The 19,113-nt window shown below is 35.6% G+C and overlaps 1 protein-coding gene and 1 long non-coding RNA gene across 2 annotated transcripts in view; both read left to right on the top strand.

Annotated features, from left to right (window-relative positions):
* The first annotated feature begins 1,613 nt into the window (after nt 1–1,613).
* LOC127417718 (uncharacterized) lies at nt 1,614–4,423 on the top strand. Its single transcript, XR_007893319.1, has 3 exons — nt 1,614–1,711; nt 3,386–3,449; nt 3,609–4,423. It is a non-coding gene; the product is annotated as an uncharacterized LOC127417718 (long non-coding RNA).
* Nucleotides 4,424–9,297: 4,874 nt separating this feature from the next.
* The window catches only part of LOC127417701 (palmitoyltransferase ZDHHC9-like), a 35,950-nt gene continuing 26,134 nt past the window's right edge, over nt 9,298–19,113 (top strand). Inside the window, exon 1 of the mRNA XM_051657874.1 lies at nt 9,298–10,150. Within this exon, the coding sequence (XP_051513834.1) occupies nt 9,984–10,150 (167 nt within the window). The 5' untranslated portion in view covers nt 9,298–9,983. The remainder of the gene's footprint in view (nt 10,151–19,113) is intronic.

Below are 19,113 nucleotides of genomic sequence, written 5' to 3'. Positions count from 1 at the left end.
CTATATGATATTTACAAATAAGCAAAAGATTGATGTTGAGAAGCTGACACTATATAGGAAGCCAATGGAGAGGGTGTCTCAGTTTAAGTACTTAGGACTATGGCTAGATGATAAATACACATGGAAAGTGCATATTAAACATATAGAATCAAAATGCAAGAAAGTAATACATTTATTAAGAGCAGTGGCTGGATATGATTGGGGGCTGATAAGCAGTCATTAATTGATATATACAGAGCTATTATGAGATCGACAATTGATTATGGATGTATAGTCTATGGAGCAGCAGCTAAGACAATACTACTCAATATAGACAGATTACAGTATAGAGCTCTACGGCTATGTATAGGAGCCATATAGTCAAACCCCATTAATGCTGTAGAATAGAAGCAGGTGAAATACCATTGGAGCTCAGAAGAGAAAAATTATCACTTACATACTGGATTAGGTTAAACCCCACAAAAATAACAATTCAGAACTGCTGGGAATATGACAAATTTAGGAGAAGTGGATTTGGATGGACATCGAAAGGAAGAGCTAGTGAATATGGCTTGGAGGCTATAGAGTTCACTAGGACTACCCCAATTATTAATATTCCACCATGACTTTATCCAGCAACAGAAGTAGATATTAATATATTAGAGAAGAAAAGAGAATGGCAAACGAATGAAGTGGGTAACAAAGCCTTAAAATTTACACAGATGGGTCAAAGAATAAGCAAGGGAGTGTGGGAATTGGTGTATACATCCCTGAATTTAAAATAACTATACCTAAAAGACTTTCCGATTATTTATTAGGATATACAGCAGAATTAGTGGCAGTCATAATAGGGTTACAATGGGTTGAAGAGGTTAAACCGGATAGGGTGGTTATATGCACTGATTCAATCGCTGTTTTGGGAAGCATCCAATCGAGGAAAAGTGATAGAGAAGATCTTATCACAGAACTATTTCAAAATTTGTATAGGATCCATGGAGATGGTATTGATGTGAAGTTTTGTTGGGTGCCAGCTCATGAGGGACTGGAAGGAAATGAGGGTGCTGACTTGCTTGCAAAAAAAAAAAAAATCTCAATTTCAATTACATTAGGAAAAGGAGAAGGGAAAGCCCTGATTAAGAATAAAGGAATGGAGATTTGGCAGAATAGGTGGGATGAAGATCTAAAAGGAAGGAGATATTATAAAATTAAAAAATCAGTTAAAATAAAGATCTATAAAGAAAAGAACAGAAGAGAGGAAATAATAATAACAAGACTCAGATTAGATCACACAGGATTAAATAGTACGTTGACTGTTCTAGGGAAAATAAATAGTAATAAGTGTGCTAACTGTGGAGATAAAGAAAATGTAGAACATGTCATTATGCATTGTACCATATATGAATCTGATAGAAGGAACTTACATGACAAAGTAAGAGAAACAGGACGGCCGTGGGATCTAAAAGGGGTATTGGGAACAGAAGGGGAGGAAGAAGGAAGAAGAGAGATCAGGAGGGCACTTTTTACCTTTTTAAAAAGCACAAGATTTGAATAATAGAATATGAGCTAAGTGACATGGTGATACACACTCTTGTACAGTAGGTGGCGGTATGCACCTTTAAAAGTTGTTTGCAACCCGCCAAAAAACGAAGAGAAGAAGAAGACTCTCCAGCGCTGGAACAGGGCTAAAACAAAGTGTGGATATAGGTCTGACTATGCGAGACTGTAGTTTGAAGTAATCACTTTTCTTTGCATGATACATTGACTGCATTTATACGATAGCCTATGTCGGGTTAGCTAGCTAGCCAGCTTTATCAATAGTTGTTAGCTAAATCTGGTGGATGATGACAGTAGTTGTTTATAAAATAGACTGTACATTATAAAGATGTTGACACAATTCAGTATTGATGTGATTCCATCATATCTGTCATTTTGATATATCGATGCGCTATTGTTTCTGTTGTTGCTTACTACTAAATCTGTAGGTGTGTTTAGTGTTATTCATATTGAAGCTTGAATTTTTTGACATGTTTTATTAAATAAAATATTTTTATGGGGACATTTCGATACCCTTCGGATTGTGTTTTGTAAATAGGCATACCTATAAAGTCACTGAAACTTTTTATTTTTTTAATATTTCTAAATAGAAATGGGTTGTGCCCTTTTGTTTTGTTTTGTTTTATTTAGGCCTATGGTTTGTTAGTTTATGGTAGCCTCCTAATACTCTTGAGCGCTGTAAGAATTTTGTTGCATTTGTCAAAAGCTCCCGAAATTGACCAATGCGTGTGGTGCATTTTTCCCCCTTGAAGAGACATATTACGATTTGGAGATGTCAAACATTACCTCTGTTGCAGCGATTTTCACTGCCCTTTTTGCATGGCAAGTGTGTTTAAGCCGACAAGACTGGGCAAATTAAAATTGCATCTCAAAAGCCACTCCAACAAGGCAGTAGTCCATGGATATATAAACACCTTGGGTTGTTTGTCAATATATGTAGCACAAATATTTATATTTACTTTATTTTTCACAGATGTGGCTTGGGCTGTAGAGCATCACTCCATTTCCACTGTCTGTACTGAGCAACTACAGAGACGATTTTGAAAATCATTCACATGTTTGTAAACATAAACAGCATCCCACTTCAGCCAAAATGCCACCAACCACCATTGCAACAGTGCCCAAGCCAATAGTCAGAGACACACCATCAAACACCAGTGCAACAGTGACCACACCAGTAGTCAGACTGTGGGGTTTTCATGTTGATGTTGAGGAATATAGGGAAATCATGTTTTTGACATAAGTAAACCTAGAATTTGTGTGCTTTATAAATATTTGTTGAAAGAAAGAATAATGACATGTGCTTTAACATTTATTCAATTGGCAGATGCTTTTATTGAAAACAACTTGCAGTGCATTCAGTCTATTGACTTGGCAAACCAAAACATTGTCGTTACTATCATCCTTGCACTATCTCTGCCTGTTGAAATGCAGAAGCTCTGTAGCTCAACTGGTAGAGTATGGATCATGCTGAACTTGGCATATATGATACTGTAAACACATATTTGCGTAGTACTTTTATGCAATTTGAACTGTTCTTGAAATTGTTTTTGCTGTTTTTCGGTATGCGCAGCACATTGTCTTGGGTGCACCCTTTGTTTTTACCTCTGTAAGTAATTTACTACCACTTAAAGGAATTAAATTGGACTTCATGCAGTTGTTGCAGCTGATATTTAAAATGGTCTTTTTTTCTATCTTCAAGTAAACCATTCCATTATAAGTAAATGGTGGGCTCTAATTATTTTGGTGAACTTTGGAATTATCTCTGAAAGGGATCTCCCTATTTCCCTTCAGACCACTCTAGCCACCCCCTGAACGACAATTGTAAATCAACCAAAAATGTTTGTTACAGGACAGAAGCATTTGTTCAGGAGTCACTTCCAAGAGGAGAACAAGGAACTCCCAGCAGCAATGAGGTACAGTATGTATCAAATATAGATATACACATATAGTTCTGTATGGATTTATATGTATCACACACACACACACACACACACATATATATATACTGTATATGTAGGTGTTGTTGCAAATATTAAAACCAAAAATGTAATTATTACTCCTCTCTAATGAAGAAGCTACCAATAATTAAAGACCTCAAAACAGTTGTGAAATGGCTACATGGGAATAAACAGCAGTTCAGGACCTCGTTTCCTACAGTTGGAAGAAGTGGACAAGAAATGGGCCATCCGCAATCTTTTTGAAGAACCAGAACTTTCCAGAGAGACCTTCACATTTTCTTTTTAGGAATGACATGGAGATTTGTTTCCTGGAATTACATGATAAGATGGGCCTAAGAGTCAGGTGTTCTTTTGATGTGTTTTAAGTCATCTATTTGTTGTATAAAGTTTGTGTTTCTGTTCAAATGTTGCTGTTGTTTACAAGTTGTTTAAATTATTAATTTAGTTCTATTTCATCAATATTAACATTTCTTATTCGTTTTCTAATTGTTCAATGTACATTTTTGTCAGGCTTTGAAATTGAAAGTTTATTTTTAATTTGATATGATTAAATACAATAACATTAAATGCTCATGCTTTGTTCCTTTCTTATGTACAATTTGTAACATCATGAATGTGATGGAAATCATATTATCTCATAAAATAGTAAAATGGGTAACACTTTAAAATAAGGTTCCATTTGTCAACGTTATTTTACTAAATTTGTTAACACGAATAACAATGAGCAATACATTTTTTGCATTTGTTAATCTTGTTTAATATTAATTTGAACATTTACTAATATATTTTTAAAATTAGAAGTTGTATGTTAATATTAGTTCATGCACTATGAACTAACAAAGAACAATTGTGTGTTTATCCATTAACATTACCAAGATTAATAAATAGCCTAATGGTTAAAAATATAGTTCATTGTTCATTCATGATACTTACTGCATTAACTAATGGTAACAATGGAACCTTATTGAAAAGTGTTACCATTAAATGTTTAAGATAATCATCAAATGGAAATCGATATGAAAACAGCACGTTTGAAATGTAATAAAGCAAACAAATGTAAGAAATGACACTTCAAACAGTAGGTGGCTCAAACATCAGCTCCATTAGCTCTGCTCTAACCTCCGGCCTGAGACTGCTGTGACCTGTGGCTCTGCAGATAGATATATCTAATTAAATCCTTCTGTCTCTCTTTACAGTATTCCAGTTAAGTCACAGGTGACCTATCTAGGTGTATCCATATGTAAGGAAGATAAAGTCAGATGCAGATTGAACTTTGACCCAGTTATTGAAAAAGCTAAGAGGAAATTCAGTTCGTGGTTACAGAGAGATTTATCTCTGAGAGGACGAACCCTCCTTGCTAAAGCTGAGGGTACCTCAAGAATGACTTACACCTCTCTTTATACATGGATAAATCTGTATGTGCAGACATTGACAGAGTGCTATTTGGCTTTTTGTGGAAGTGTAAGAGGCACAATGTCAAGAAGTCTGTGGTTATAAATACATTTTCTAGATTCTGCTTCCTTAAATAATACTTTCAAGGTAAATTGGTTAAAACAGTATTTAACAAACCCCAAATCATTTTGGAATATTCTTCCTAATCTTGTTTTCTCTAAGGTGGGATGTCTCCCTTTCTTTTTGTTATGTACCTACAACATCACTAAATTGCCCCTTAAACTCTCAAATTTTCATAAACAAGTGCTTTTGGCCTGGCACCTGATTTATAAACATAATTTTAGCCCTCACCCTTACTTTATTTGGAATAATTGTGATATTCTTTATAAAAATAAGTCTTTGTTTTTCCCAGATTGGGTCAATAATAATGTTATTTTGGTCTCTCAATTAATTAGCGCTGATGGTCACTTGTATTCTTATTCAGAGTTTTTGAATATGTATGATATACCTGTCACTCCACGAGAGTTTGCTATTGTAATGGACGCCATTCCTTATGGGGCCATAACACTTCTTAAAGACTCAGCTAGATCCCAATTTTTTTTTATTTTTTTTAATTTTGTCAGTTGCTCATCCTTTTGATACTATTGGGAATATCTGTTTCTTATCTAACTCTTCTGGTTGGAACAGGAGAATTAGACAACTATTTCAGAATGAGATAGTTTCTCTCCCATACATTGTGTCCTACTGGAATGGCCAGTTTGTCAACATTCCGTGGAAGAAAGTGTGGACTTTGTCATCTAAATACTTAATAACCAATAAGGTTAAGGATGTATCTTATCAATTATTTCATATTTTCTATTCTGTTAAGCTCTACTTAAAAAAGATGTTTCCAGATATTGACTCTTTATGTTCCTTTTGTAGTGCTGAAGATGAATCTATTTCTCATCTCTTCTGGGAATGCACATATACAACTTTGTTCTGGAAGGATTTCTGTATCTTTGTACGTATATTTTTATCACAGAGTTTATCTTTGTTATACAAAGATGTTTTGTTTGGTCATCACAACTTTGACAAAAGTGTAAAGGACCAATATTTTTTAATAAACTTATTTATTTTTCTGGAAAAAAAATTCTTCTACAAATGTAAATTTCAGGGTACTAAGCCTTACTTTTTCATTTTTTGTAAGGATCTTAAATCCTACCTGGACAGTCTCATTGCCTCCAGCAACTCCAAAGCCCTCAAAACTGTCTCACTATGTAATTTTTATGATATTTGCCTAATTTTGTAACATAATTGAATTCTCAACTGTGCTTACCCCTCACGTTGGTTTTGTATGTTCTAAATATTAATAATAATAAATAAAAAATAAAAAATCTCATTAAAGCCCATATCATTTGTAATGGAAGCACATTACTGCCGCCTGTAACTTTAGGTTAAATTCATTATTCAGTCTCCAAATTCCAAAATTTCTACAGCTGTGTATACACTACCGGTCAAAACTTTTGAAACACTTGATTGAAATGTTTCTTATGATCTTAAATCTGAAGGTGTATGCTTACATGTTTGAAATTAGTTTTGTAGACAAAAATATAATTGTGCCACCATATTAATTTATTTCATTATAAAACTAAAATTTAATAAAAAAAATTAAAATAAAAAAAAACTGATGACTTGGACCAAATAATAAAGAAAAGCAGCCAATAAGTGCCCAACATAGTTGGGATCTCCTTCAATACTGTTTAAAAATCATCCCAGGGTGATACCTCAAGAAGTTGGTTGAGAAAATGTCAAGAGTACATGTCTGCAAATTCTAGGCAAAGGGTGACTACTTTGAAGATGCTAAAACATAACACAGTTTTGATTTATTTTAGATTTTGTTTAGTCACAACATAATTCCCATAGTTCCATTTATGTTATTCCATAGTTTTGATGACTTTACTATTATTCTAAAATGTGAGAAAAAACATTATAATAAAGAATGAGTAAGTGTTTCAAAATTTTTGACCAGTAGTGTGTGTGTATATATATATATATATATATATATATATATATATATATATATATATATATATATACACACACACACACACACAAACACTTTGTAGATGTAACTTTTTAATTTCAATTTACTTGAAAACGGCCTTGCTTTTGCATTACATATCGTTTAAAGCAGCATTACAGAGAATAGTTCCTTTACAAATCCAGGAGTAAACAAGCCACAGACAACAGTAGCAAGAAAAAAAGGTAGATGTCTTGACCTCCTCAAGCTGGTATGTATTTTTTTTTTTTTTACAAAACATACATGCATACAACAAATGTTACTTTGATCAGATGAGATGCCACATAGTATTAATGATAATAGTGACTTATTTGTGGCCTGCCACAAGCAGACTGCCACCTGCTACATCCACTAGTGGTGGCTACTGCCAGCCAGTAAGGGACTGAACACCTTCTGGTGAATTAAATATGATTATGACTTCTAATGACATAGGAGTCCATGTGATATGCACAAAGGGATATAGGTGGTGTAGGACAGACAGTGTTTATGGCAGGCATTGTACAGACTATGTGGTGGTAGATGGGGCAAAAGTGTGGGGTAGATGGCAGGCCAGAGGTGGATCTGGGCATTACAGCAGCTAGTGAACCTCGGGATGGGTGTCCCAAGGTGTGGGTGGATGAAGGGAATAAAAGATGTTACCAAGTGATAAATTGAAAATGAGCATTTTTACATATTTACAAGATTACGCAGATCCTGCTGGCATCCCTTTCTTTTACATGCAAGATCAGAAGAGATATATTACTAATGCAATCATCACTGGTGCATAAACAGTGAAAAATACACAGAGCATCTTTTGTAGTATCACTTGAGCAATTACTGTAGGTGGAAAAAGACTACAATGTTAATCTGGGTTACTCAACCATACTATTACTGTATATATAAATTACAGTCTATATGTTTGATTTGATCCAGTGTTTCACCTCTATTTGTTTAAGTAAAAGTTACCATTTATTCCTAAAACAATACCCAAACCACTTAAAAAAAAAAAGAAATAAAGAAGCATGCAACTGCACCAGGTAACATTCTATTAATAGGTCAAAATTGGTTTTATTGACATTTTCTTTTCAGGGCAGAAAAAAATAAAAAAAAATAAATGTAGTTTTCCGGTGTGAACATTCAGCGTAGAAACACTATTTATAACAACACAGTAGCACATTGTTACAGACAATAAATAGACATAAGAGACAAAAAATACAGACTATATACTGTATGCAAAGGATAGACAATTTTTTTAAATAATATTCAGGGTTGGGGAGTAACGGAATACATGTAACAGGATTATGTATTTAAAATACAAAATATAACTGTATTCCACTACAGTTACAATTTAAATAATTGGTAATTAGAACACAGTTACATTTAAAAAGTATTTTGATTACTGAAGAGATTACTTTGCATTATATTGTCATTTGTTTCATTTAATATTTAGTCCTTTCAGATGGAAAACATTTATACATATAAATGATGCAATCCAAAGTGCATCTGAACAGCGGTGAAACACTTTCTTATGATGTGTTACATTCATACGAGCAGACAGAGAAGTAAGTTTGAAGTTAGTTTGGAGCAGAAGAAATAGAAATAAACCTTGTGTTAATTGTCAGCTTTACACTAAGCTAAAATGCTATTTCTAGCCATTTTACATGCACGTTACCAGGCACGATCATATTTTTTTATCAAGAAAATTCACCTTAGATCATAATTTATTTTTTCTAGTAAGACCTTTGATATTAGGGCAAAAATCATATTCTTGATAATAATTTTTTTTATTGTTTTCCTGTAAAAATATCTAAAACTACTTTAAACAAGATCAGTTTGATTTATCTTGTTTTAGAAACAACACTACATAAGATATTTAGGTTTTTCAGAGAATGTATTTTTAACATGTGTATTTTTGTCTTACTGTACTGGCAGAGTTTTTATAGTCAAAACAAGTGAAAAAATCTACCAGTGCTGAAGAAGTAATCCAAAGTATTTAGAATACGTTACTGACCTTGAGTAATCTACCAGAATATGTTACAAATTACATTTACAGCATGTATTCTGTCATTTGTAGTGGAATACATTTCAAAAGTAACCCTCCCAACCCTGATTATATTAGATTATCCTGTATCTTTTTAAAATCTCTTGACACATGAAAAAAAAAAAAAAAAATCCTAGAGTCCTAGATTAAATGACAGGATTAATCGTGTATCTAAATGATTTTTTAACAAGTGCCTTTTATTTGGGATATCTTAAGGTGTGACACGTGCAATTAATGTACTCAAAAGTAATTTTTGAATGACTGGCTTAATGATGGTCTGGATATTATGAGGACAGCTTGCAAAATTCCTTTGTTCCCTGTACAGTGAGGTTCTGGCCCTTTAAGAAGAGACATTTCAATCTAGGCGTGTTTCCTGCTCCCGAAGAGAATCCAGCCCTGCTCGCGCATCTTACGAGGGAGAAGCTGAAGGAAAGATTATACTCTGACTAACACAAATACTTTCTGTATAATCGCCATAGGGTTTCCTTAATTTAGTTATTAATCTTTTTAAGAGAAAAGGGATCGTAGAATCCTGTCGGGATAGACGCTTTTTTAACCAGCGACTTGAATGACAGTCGGTCAAGGTCCAATCTCCAGATGTGCTTTCAGCATTCACACGTTTATTTGATCTAATTTGAATCTAAACTTAAACTTCTTTTAACTGCTTTAAAGTGTATTTTTTTGAAAGCCATTATGGGACATCTTCGCTTGTGGATGAGATTTCTTTTTTGTATGGATTTTGAGCCCAGGAGGGCAGATATGTAGAGCGACGGACTGATGATTTAAAGACTTGAACACTGAAGATTCCTGAGGAAACACACGGGGAGAAACCTACAAACAAATCTCGCACCTGAAGGAAGAATTATACAGAAGCTCTTTGAACCGCATTGCTGATAATCGTTCACGTTTGTCTTTAGTATTTCCTCCGCCCAGGTTAATAATTTAGTGGACACGGCTGCGATCTATTTATTTCAGATTACATCGGCAAAAGGCTCAAAAGATCAGTTTATTTGCTACCATGTCGGCGATCATGATAACACGGAAGGCAACTCGAAAATGGGAGAAATTACCTGGGAAAAACACATTCTGCTGCGATGGACGGGTTATGATGGCTCGGCAGAAAGGAGTATTTTACTTGACGTTGTTTCTCATCATTGGAACCTGCTCTCTGTTCTTCGCCTTTGAGTAAGTTCATTTAAGTCTGTGGTGGTTATTAGACACTATTTGTCCACATTGCTCGCGACGCGACACAACTAAAACGCTTCCATTAGAACCATCGACGCTGCAACAGGAGAGCTTTAGCTGGTGGCGAAGTGCCAATGGCTTTTGTTTAATGCCATTGTAAAAATGATACATTCTTTTAGTAAACCGTCCAAAAATGACGTTTTTGACCATTTTAGTGCCACCTGCCAGAAAACGCCAATCAAAAATGTGTATCAAATGTAGGACTGTGAGCTTTTATTGTTTGGAAGTTATATAGGCCATTACTCGGATATGACAACTGTATTCTGGGGCCAGTTGAAATTAAGTTTTTTTTATGCAATAGCTTTACTTCAACAGTCAAGCTCCAGAGAAGCCAGTATTGCAATGCATTATGGGTGGCACATTTTTGCTTCAGAAACATATGCTTGGTTAATTGTCTGCACCCCTTGTGTGTGACCTCCAATTATATGAGTTTATGAAGACGATTTAAAGGGATATTCAATACAAGTTAGGCTCAATCGACAGCATTTGTGGCATAATGTTGATTACCATAAAAAATCGATTCGTTTTTATTTTTAAAAAGCCAAAAGGTTACAGTAAGGCACTTACAGTGGAAGCGAATGGGGCCAATTTTTGGAGGGTTTAAACACAGAAATGTGAAGCTTAAAATTGTATAAAAGCACTTGCATTAATTATTCTGTGAAAACTTGTGTATTATTTTAGCGGAATAATGGTGTTTAAACTCATGGTGTATAAAAACATACGTTTAAATTGTCGTTTTTAAGGCATTAGGTCGTCATGGCAACAAAGTTGTAAAACTGCATATAACTTTGCACAGAAAAGGTTAGTAAGCAATTTTAGCGTACTTAAATCATGTTAACATGCATCTTGTTTACGTGTTGTGGCTATACGTCAACATTTATTTAGTATTTAACATTTACAGATTGGCCCCATTCACTTCCATTCTTAGTGCCTCACTGTAACCCAAATTTGTGCTTTTTTTTAAGAAAAGGAGGGACAAATCGAAATGGATTTTTGTGGTAGTCAACATTATGCTACAAATGCTGTTGATTGATCTTAACTTATATTAAACCCACAAATATTCCTTTAATGTTTTAAACCTTTTCTAACCTCTGGATGTCAAGCTATAACATGACACTCAAAATACTTCTTACCTTGTAGAATGTAGATCTGCTATTGAAAGATCTTTAAAATTACACAAGATCTTTCACCTGATGATATAGATAGAAAGGAAACAAATAAGACCATTGCACATTTTTGTTTATTACACACATTTTTGCAAAATAAATGAAATTCAAATATATTTGGAAGTGGCTTGGTGTCCATGTTGATAAAACACATCCTGGTTGTGCTTCTGCATTGGATGTGAGCTCTCTTGGGTGGATATGAGCTCCCATGTGTGGACAGTGACGCATGTGGTCTGTGTTTCCTGAGATTGAGTGTTGTGCCCTGCCCTGCCCATATCTTGGATCCTCCATTTGGCATGTTCATCAGCGCACAGGAAACGGTTGGCCTGCCCCTAGCCAGTGGTCAGACTGATATACACTGGCAGCCAAAAGTTTGGAATAATATACAGATTTTGCTCTTAAGGAAAGAAATTGGTACTTTTATTCACCAAAGTGGCATTCAACTGATCACAATGTATAGTCAGGGCATTAATAATGTGAAAAATTACTATTACAATTAGAATTTTTTTTTTCAGAACTTATTAAACAACTTCAAAGAGTTCTCATCAAAACAATTCTCCATGTGCAGCAATGACAGCTTTGTAGATCCCTGGCATTCTAGCTGTCAGTTTGTCCAGATACTCAGGTGACATTTCACCCCACACTTCCTGTAGCACTTGCCATAGATGTGTCTGTCTTGTCGGGCACTTCTCACGCACCTTACAGTCTAGCTGATTCCACAAAATCTCAATGGGGTTAAGATCCATAACACTCTTTTCCAATTATCTGTTGTCCAATGTCTATGTTTCTTTGCCCACTCTAACCTTTTCTTTTTGTTTTTCTGTTTCAAAAGTGGCTTTTCTTTGCAATTCTTCCAATAAGGCCTGCACCCCTGAGTCTTCTCTTTACTGTTGTACATGAAACTTGTGTTGAGTGTGTAGAATTCAATGAAGCTGTCAGCTGAGGACATGTGAGGCATCTATTTCTCAAACTAGAGACTCTGATGTACTTATCTTCTTGTTTAGTTGTACATCTGGTCTTCCACATCTCTTTCTGTCCTTGTTAGAGCCAGTTGTCCTTTGTCTTTGAAGACTGTAGTGTACACCTTTGTATGAAATCTTACAGGTTTTTTTTTTTTTTTTGGCAATTTCAAGCATAGTATAGCCTTCATTCCTCAAAACAATGATTGACTGATGAGTTTCTAGTGAAAGCTGTTTCTTTTTTGCCATTTTTGACCTAATATTGACCTTAAGACATGCCAGTCTATTGCATACTGTGGCAACTCAAAAACGAACACAAAGACAATGTTAAGCTTCATTTAATGAACCAAATAGCTTTCAACTGTGTTTGATATAATGGCAAGTGATTTTCTAGTACCAAATTAGCAATTTAGCATGATTACTCAAGGATAAGGTGATGGAGTGATGGCGGCTGGAAATGGAGCTTGTCTAGATTTGATCAAAAATAACTTTTTTTCAAATAGTGATGGTGATGTTTTTTACATCAGTAATGTCCTGACTATACTTTGTGATCAGATGAATGCCACTTTGGTGAATTAAATTACCACTTTCCTTCCGAAACAACAAAATCTGTACATCATTCCAAACTTTTGGCCGCCAGTGTAACTCACAGTCATGTGTGAAGCTTAGTTTACAGCACACCGTGTTCATATTGCTGATACCCATAATTACTCCTCATGGGCAGTTATATTAGCATAGAGACTAAGCTAAGTGCAAAAGCATAATTGCAAACTGTGTGTTACTTGGTGTTGACCAGCTAATTGAGGAAGTGGATTTTTTCCCCCCATTGAAAAGAGCTCCTACCATTCCAGTTTTTCTTTTTTTTTGAAGCATTTTCTTCAACCAGCTCTAGAATGTGTAATCTTTTGTTTGTACTGAAACCGAAACTGACATGAATGCCATGAATACCTTTATCTGAAACACTTTGTGGAAAATGTCATTGGTTGCAGGAATGTTTTTTTGTCAAATAGTAGCTTTTGAGCGTAATCGGCTCGATAAATTTGTGGTATGTGGGATCATATCAAATAGGATCTCTTTTTTTTTTTTTTTTTTTACTAGGCTATAGCTAGCATACATTTAAAGTCTAAATGAATGTGCACTGTACCTTTTAAGTAATGCAGAGTATGACATTGCATAAAAGAAAGGCAGTGTCTGTGAAACTTGTATCTGTTCTAAGAATTACTGATCTTACTGCCCATGAGCAGCCTAGATGGAAATTAATCCAAATCAGAGAGGCTATTTTTTTTAGCGACTGTCCTTGTTTCTTTGCTGGCACTCAGCTTCTTATCTAATAATTTGCAGGAATTATTCTAAGAGTTTTGTTGCATGCTCACACTACTATGTCCTCATTGGCCTTTATAGGCCAGTTCATCCCTCCACAGAGCTACCAAGTACAAGACTGATTAGTAGGGCTAGACTTTGTTCTTTCTAAAGACCTTTGTCTTTTGCTCTGTGACTGTGTGCTTGGGAGAATCTATTCCTCTTTCCTTCTCCCTCCTCCCCCTGGCCTGCACCCCACCCATTCCTCTCCTTATGTGTCTTTGTTTGTCTGTTTTTGGCTGTGATACCACTCTGGGGATGTGGAAGAGTAATTTGTGCATTCATATATTTTAATTTTAGGAACTAGGGCTTGCATGACTACTCATTTTTACTAGTTGACTAGTCTTAAAAAGTAGTCAACTGGTCGTTGAGTCAATATTTACTTTATGTAAAAGACTCTACATGCACAGTTCAGCTGTCTTTGCAGTTTTTGGCATGTCCAATGCTGCATTAATGTCTGCACAGCTGAGATGGTGTGAGTTAGAAATGAAAGCATGCCTATCTTCATTGTCAGATTTATGCTGCTTGTATTGTCATCAACAATGCAAAAACAGTCATGACTCACTCTCTAATAGATTCTGTCAGCCTGTTGGTGACACTTGATTAGTTTCAGAGCAGTTTGCAAGAATTTTGGTTGTATGTGAATGTTAAATGATCGTAAATATCAGGCCATCTCCAATTTCTGCTATGCATTTGTGGACAGGAATTTCCCTCCTCCTGTGGCCATGTATGGAACATGAGCAACTGAAGTCACAGAGACACAACACAACAGAACTAACTGACTAGAATTGGCTGAAAGAAAGAACCTCAAAGCATTTGTCTTGTGTGAGCTCAAGAAGGCCACTGTCTGGTGCTGTCTTGACAAAAACGAGAGAGCTGTTTATCTTTTTTTTGTGTGTCCCTCTGTTATGTGAGTGTAAAACTGGAGTCTTGGCAAATTTTTTTTTTTTTTTTTTGTGTGTGGTATTGCATAATTTATTTGCTTCGGGAATCACTCACTTAAATGGGCAAACTCTTTATGAAGAATTAACAGAGGCTGTGCATGAATTTTTTAGCCTTGCAGCATTGCAGAACATTACAACAGCTTCATCTGACAGCTTTATCTGAGTGACGCAGCTAAAATCTCTATTCTGCTTTATTAGATCAACTACACTACATATATTTAGTGTACTTTAAGCACTCTTAAAAGTCCCACAACACAGAGAAGAGCCACTGACATCAGATCCGGATTACAGTTTATTTGTTCAATTGCAAATCTCTCCCCACTTTGCTACTGTTAACACTATTATTGCATATGATGTTTTAATTAATTTTGCATTGCAAAACTCAAATAGATGAACTGATTATTTACATGTTGAATGTTTTTTTCCCCAGCTTGCCATTTACTTACTTTTCACTCCTTATCAGTTTGACCTACTTTTTGGTTTAAAAGTACATACTCAGACATTCCGGAACTGATCTGTTTCCACAGAAATTTAACTGGAGAAAAAAAAAAAGAAAAACACTTTCACTCTGTATTCATTGCATTTGTACACATATTCTGTGGAGTAAAATGAAGCATTGTTTAGTCCAGTAACATCGTTAGGTACAGTAACAGTAGTTACCATTGTGTGTCAATGAGGGACACTATTCCTTTATTTACACTGCATTTGTTTTTCAAATACGATCTTTAGGACGGACTTCTGCACTGTCAAATAATGAAATCTGATTCGTTTGTTCAGACGGTATAGTCAATATCCAGTGTATAATAGGTTGCCATAGTAATGACTTAATCACCATGTCTGGAGACATAAGAGAGGAGTTGTCATTGTGTTAAGAGAGAGGATTGAAAAACTGGAAATTTTGCCTCTGCTCAGTCATGACATATTGAACGCCACATGTAAGTTAAAATGAATACACAGATGAAGACACTACCGTGCTTTGTGGATGACATTACATACACGTTGCAGAAATGACGATCCTTCCTCCCCCCAATCTGATTTCACCATTCTGCAATGCATTTTAATTGAAATTAATTGGATCTGGCTCGTAAAGGTCGTATTTTATTTGTGTTTTGCTTTTCAGACTTCAAACAACTAGTCACATATGCCAAAAAAAATCTGATTTTTGCTCTCTGAACAAAGTATTAATTGTATTAATGGCATGTAGAGTATATCCAAATTATAGCCAGCATACATATGAATGTAAGAGGTCATTGCACATAAACACAGTATTCGACATCACAGATCATGATCAATAAACATGCTTCAAGTATATAATGTTGTCATATTTGTCCTTAGATTTGTTTGAGACTGGACCAGGTTGTGCATCAAATATGCAATCTATATTTATTTTCAGTCAGCATCCGTTTTTTTTATTCCCTTCTCATTATTCTTTCCGGTGCATGTTTGCTTAAAGCACTATCAGTAATGATGATTGTCAGGCCTCCCTTCCCCCTGTCCTTCACTGACCTCCACCTAGAGACCAGGCCGACCAATGAAGCAACTCTATTGAATACACTGTAAGCCCTTTTCAAACAAAGCCATAAAACTCTGCAGTTGTGCTTGATGTTGTCTTAATTGTGGAAAACGCTCCTTTTCACCTTGTTCTCTGTGGAACTGTGTAAGCAGATAATTCACCAAGGAGAAACTGTAAAGGTAAACCAAAGGGTGGAGATGCAAGAACAGAGTAACAGGAAGGACTTTGTGCATGATTTGAACTACAAGCATTTGTTTACATTTCATGATCAAGCAGATTATGAAAAAGTGTGTTTGCAAAACATTTTCAGAGTCTTCCGCTGAAATACAAACACTTAATTTTTCCGTGTTGTTTTATTAAGCAGTAAAAGTGTTTACTATGCATATTCAGGCACAATACATACAGTGCTTATTGCATGGTTTTATGGGGGGAATAGAGCGTGGTTAAAGGAATGGTTCACCCAAAAATGAAAATTTGCTGATAATTTACTCATCCTCAGGCCATCCATGGTGTATCTGAGTTTCTTTCTTCATCAAAACAGAATTTAAGATTTTTAGGATTTCATTTCAGGCCTCCTCCTTTAAGCAATGCAAGTGAATGTACTCCATTTTTTGACGGTCCAAAATGCATATTTAGTGTGCATCAAAATAATCCACACAACTCCAGTCGACAAATACATTTCTTCTGAACCCAAACGATTGATTATGTAGGGCTTTACTGGTTGTTTAGATCAGTGTTACTATCAGAAATAATAATTATTTCTGTAGTTATTAATTAATATTAAATTGGATCTAACTCATTAAAATCTCATATGGGGCTCCAGTAAATGTAGTGTGCTACGTTTAGGAGCAAGTTTGGTTATTAGCAATAATTAATAATTATCAAAGATAACTACTAATTATTAAAATCAATAGAACATTGATGAGAATCAATGTTAGTTTTTTTTAATCCTTTAAAAAAAAAAAATTAACAAAGATAATCGTTAATTGTTAACATCGATGAAACATTAATTAAAATTAACACTAGCTTATTGATCATTCAAATTCAACAATCATCAAAGATAATTATCAATTATCAAAAATCAATAGAATATTAATAAGGATTAACATTGATGGGGCACCACCCTGGAATCAGGGACTAGTAACCAAATATTAAAACAGTCTCAATATTAGATTGTTTTCTTAGGAAAATCGACATCCGAAGAATATCGATTTTCGGGAAAAAAAACAATGAATGAAGGTTTGAATCCGAGCACTGTCATCCCGTCAGCATGACACAGGCGTATGCGAAACAAACCAAAACACTTCTCTTTGTAATATAAACAAAGTTTATTTATGCAGTAAAATCAATTAATAATTAATACAATGCAGTCAATAAACTTCCGACTTACAACTACAAACTAAACAGTGATATGATTAGATATGAAAATAAAATAATCCTATAACACATAAGGTGTGTGTGACAGTGTGTGTGTGTCAGTGTGGTTAGTGAGAGAGAGAGAGAGAGAGAGAGAGAGAGAGATGATTAAGTGACAGCCCTAAAGCCGATTTCGTGATAGTGGGAGAGAAAGCAGCTGTGTTCATCACTCAGAGACGCGGTTTTACGAGCGGGGCTCGTAAAAGTCCTGCGTTATTTGACTCTTTAATGGATGAACTCAGTTTCTGTCTCACCCACGATGGCAAAATTGCACAACAATCCAATTTGGTTGGACCACAACACAGCAAAACAAAATCGTGATAATTAATACCTTGAGTATTAATAATGAGCGGACATGGTGATCCGTAAACTGTACAAGCAAAAACCTTGAAACACAAGAATAACACACTATAATATTCTATCTCTGCCCAGATGTAAACCTCTTACTTGAATCGCATGAGGACACAGGTAGAATGTATTTTCCTCCGTCCTTTAACTTTGACCCGGTTCCTTGAGGCTCGTGTGATGACGGGAGGCCGTTTCCTCGCTCTGTCGGCGGGCGGTACGGCTGTTGATTGTCGGCGGGCGGTACGGCTGTTGATTATCGGCGGGCGGTACGGCTGTTGATTCTCGGCGGGCTGGCGGAGAACTCAGAAATGTCGACTTGATTGAAGATGGAAGAGAAATCTTTAATCTCTTCACTTCTGTAGGCAAACGGATGAAGATGCGAATTGCTCGGCGGTCTCCTTCGGATCCATTAGAGTGTTTGGTTGAACACAAAGTAATCTCAACTCGTCCAGCAAGATGGAGATTGTATGGCTACAGTTTCAAGTCGGACATTACTTCCTTGTGCCACGAGGTTGCACCTGAGAGCAGCAAAAAGCTACGTCTATATTCGGTGAACAAAGTCGTTGGAAGTAAATTCTGGAAGCATTTCAGAGGTATTTCAACTCCTGATGATGTCATGTTTGAGGGACGTTCTGTTGTGTGCCTCATCCAATAGGAGGTGAGAGTTCGATCCTTTAGTGAGCAAGGCTTCATGGATTTGTAGTCTGTTTTGGACTCCCTTTGTTTGATTTTGACGCGATTTTTATCAGTATAATTTACGACTTGGAAGGTGGGGGCTTGAGTTAGGTTTTTACGACTGTATTAGGCCTGCCTTTGTCTTCTATCTGAATACATGAGGCCCAACAATTATTTTGAGAAACAAAACAATACTTATATACTTTTTAACTACAAATGTTCACTTCCATACATCTGTGACATGCGCTCATGAGAGAGATGACGTAAGCTCGTTGGTAAGGTCACGTGGAGGAGGAGGCAGGTAGAGCGTCATTGTTTACAAGGGAAGGAGCAACTTCAAATTTCATTGATTGCCTATACATGATTATGAGTGATTGAAGCTCTGGCTTATCGTGCTGAACCTGGATATCAGTACACCCCTACATTCTCTGAAATATTGGAGGGTGTGCAGTGAACATTTTACCCCTGAGGATTTCAGATCTTCGAAAGAAACAAAGGGTCTATATCTGAATTAATCGGCTGT

This window comes from Myxocyprinus asiaticus, chromosome 27 (genome assembly GCF_019703515.2).
Source record: "Myxocyprinus asiaticus isolate MX2 ecotype Aquarium Trade chromosome 27, UBuf_Myxa_2, whole genome shotgun sequence".
NCBI lineage: Eukaryota > Metazoa > Chordata > Actinopteri > Cypriniformes > Catostomidae > Myxocyprinus > Myxocyprinus asiaticus.
This window is presented reverse-complemented; position numbering and strand designations above follow the sequence as displayed.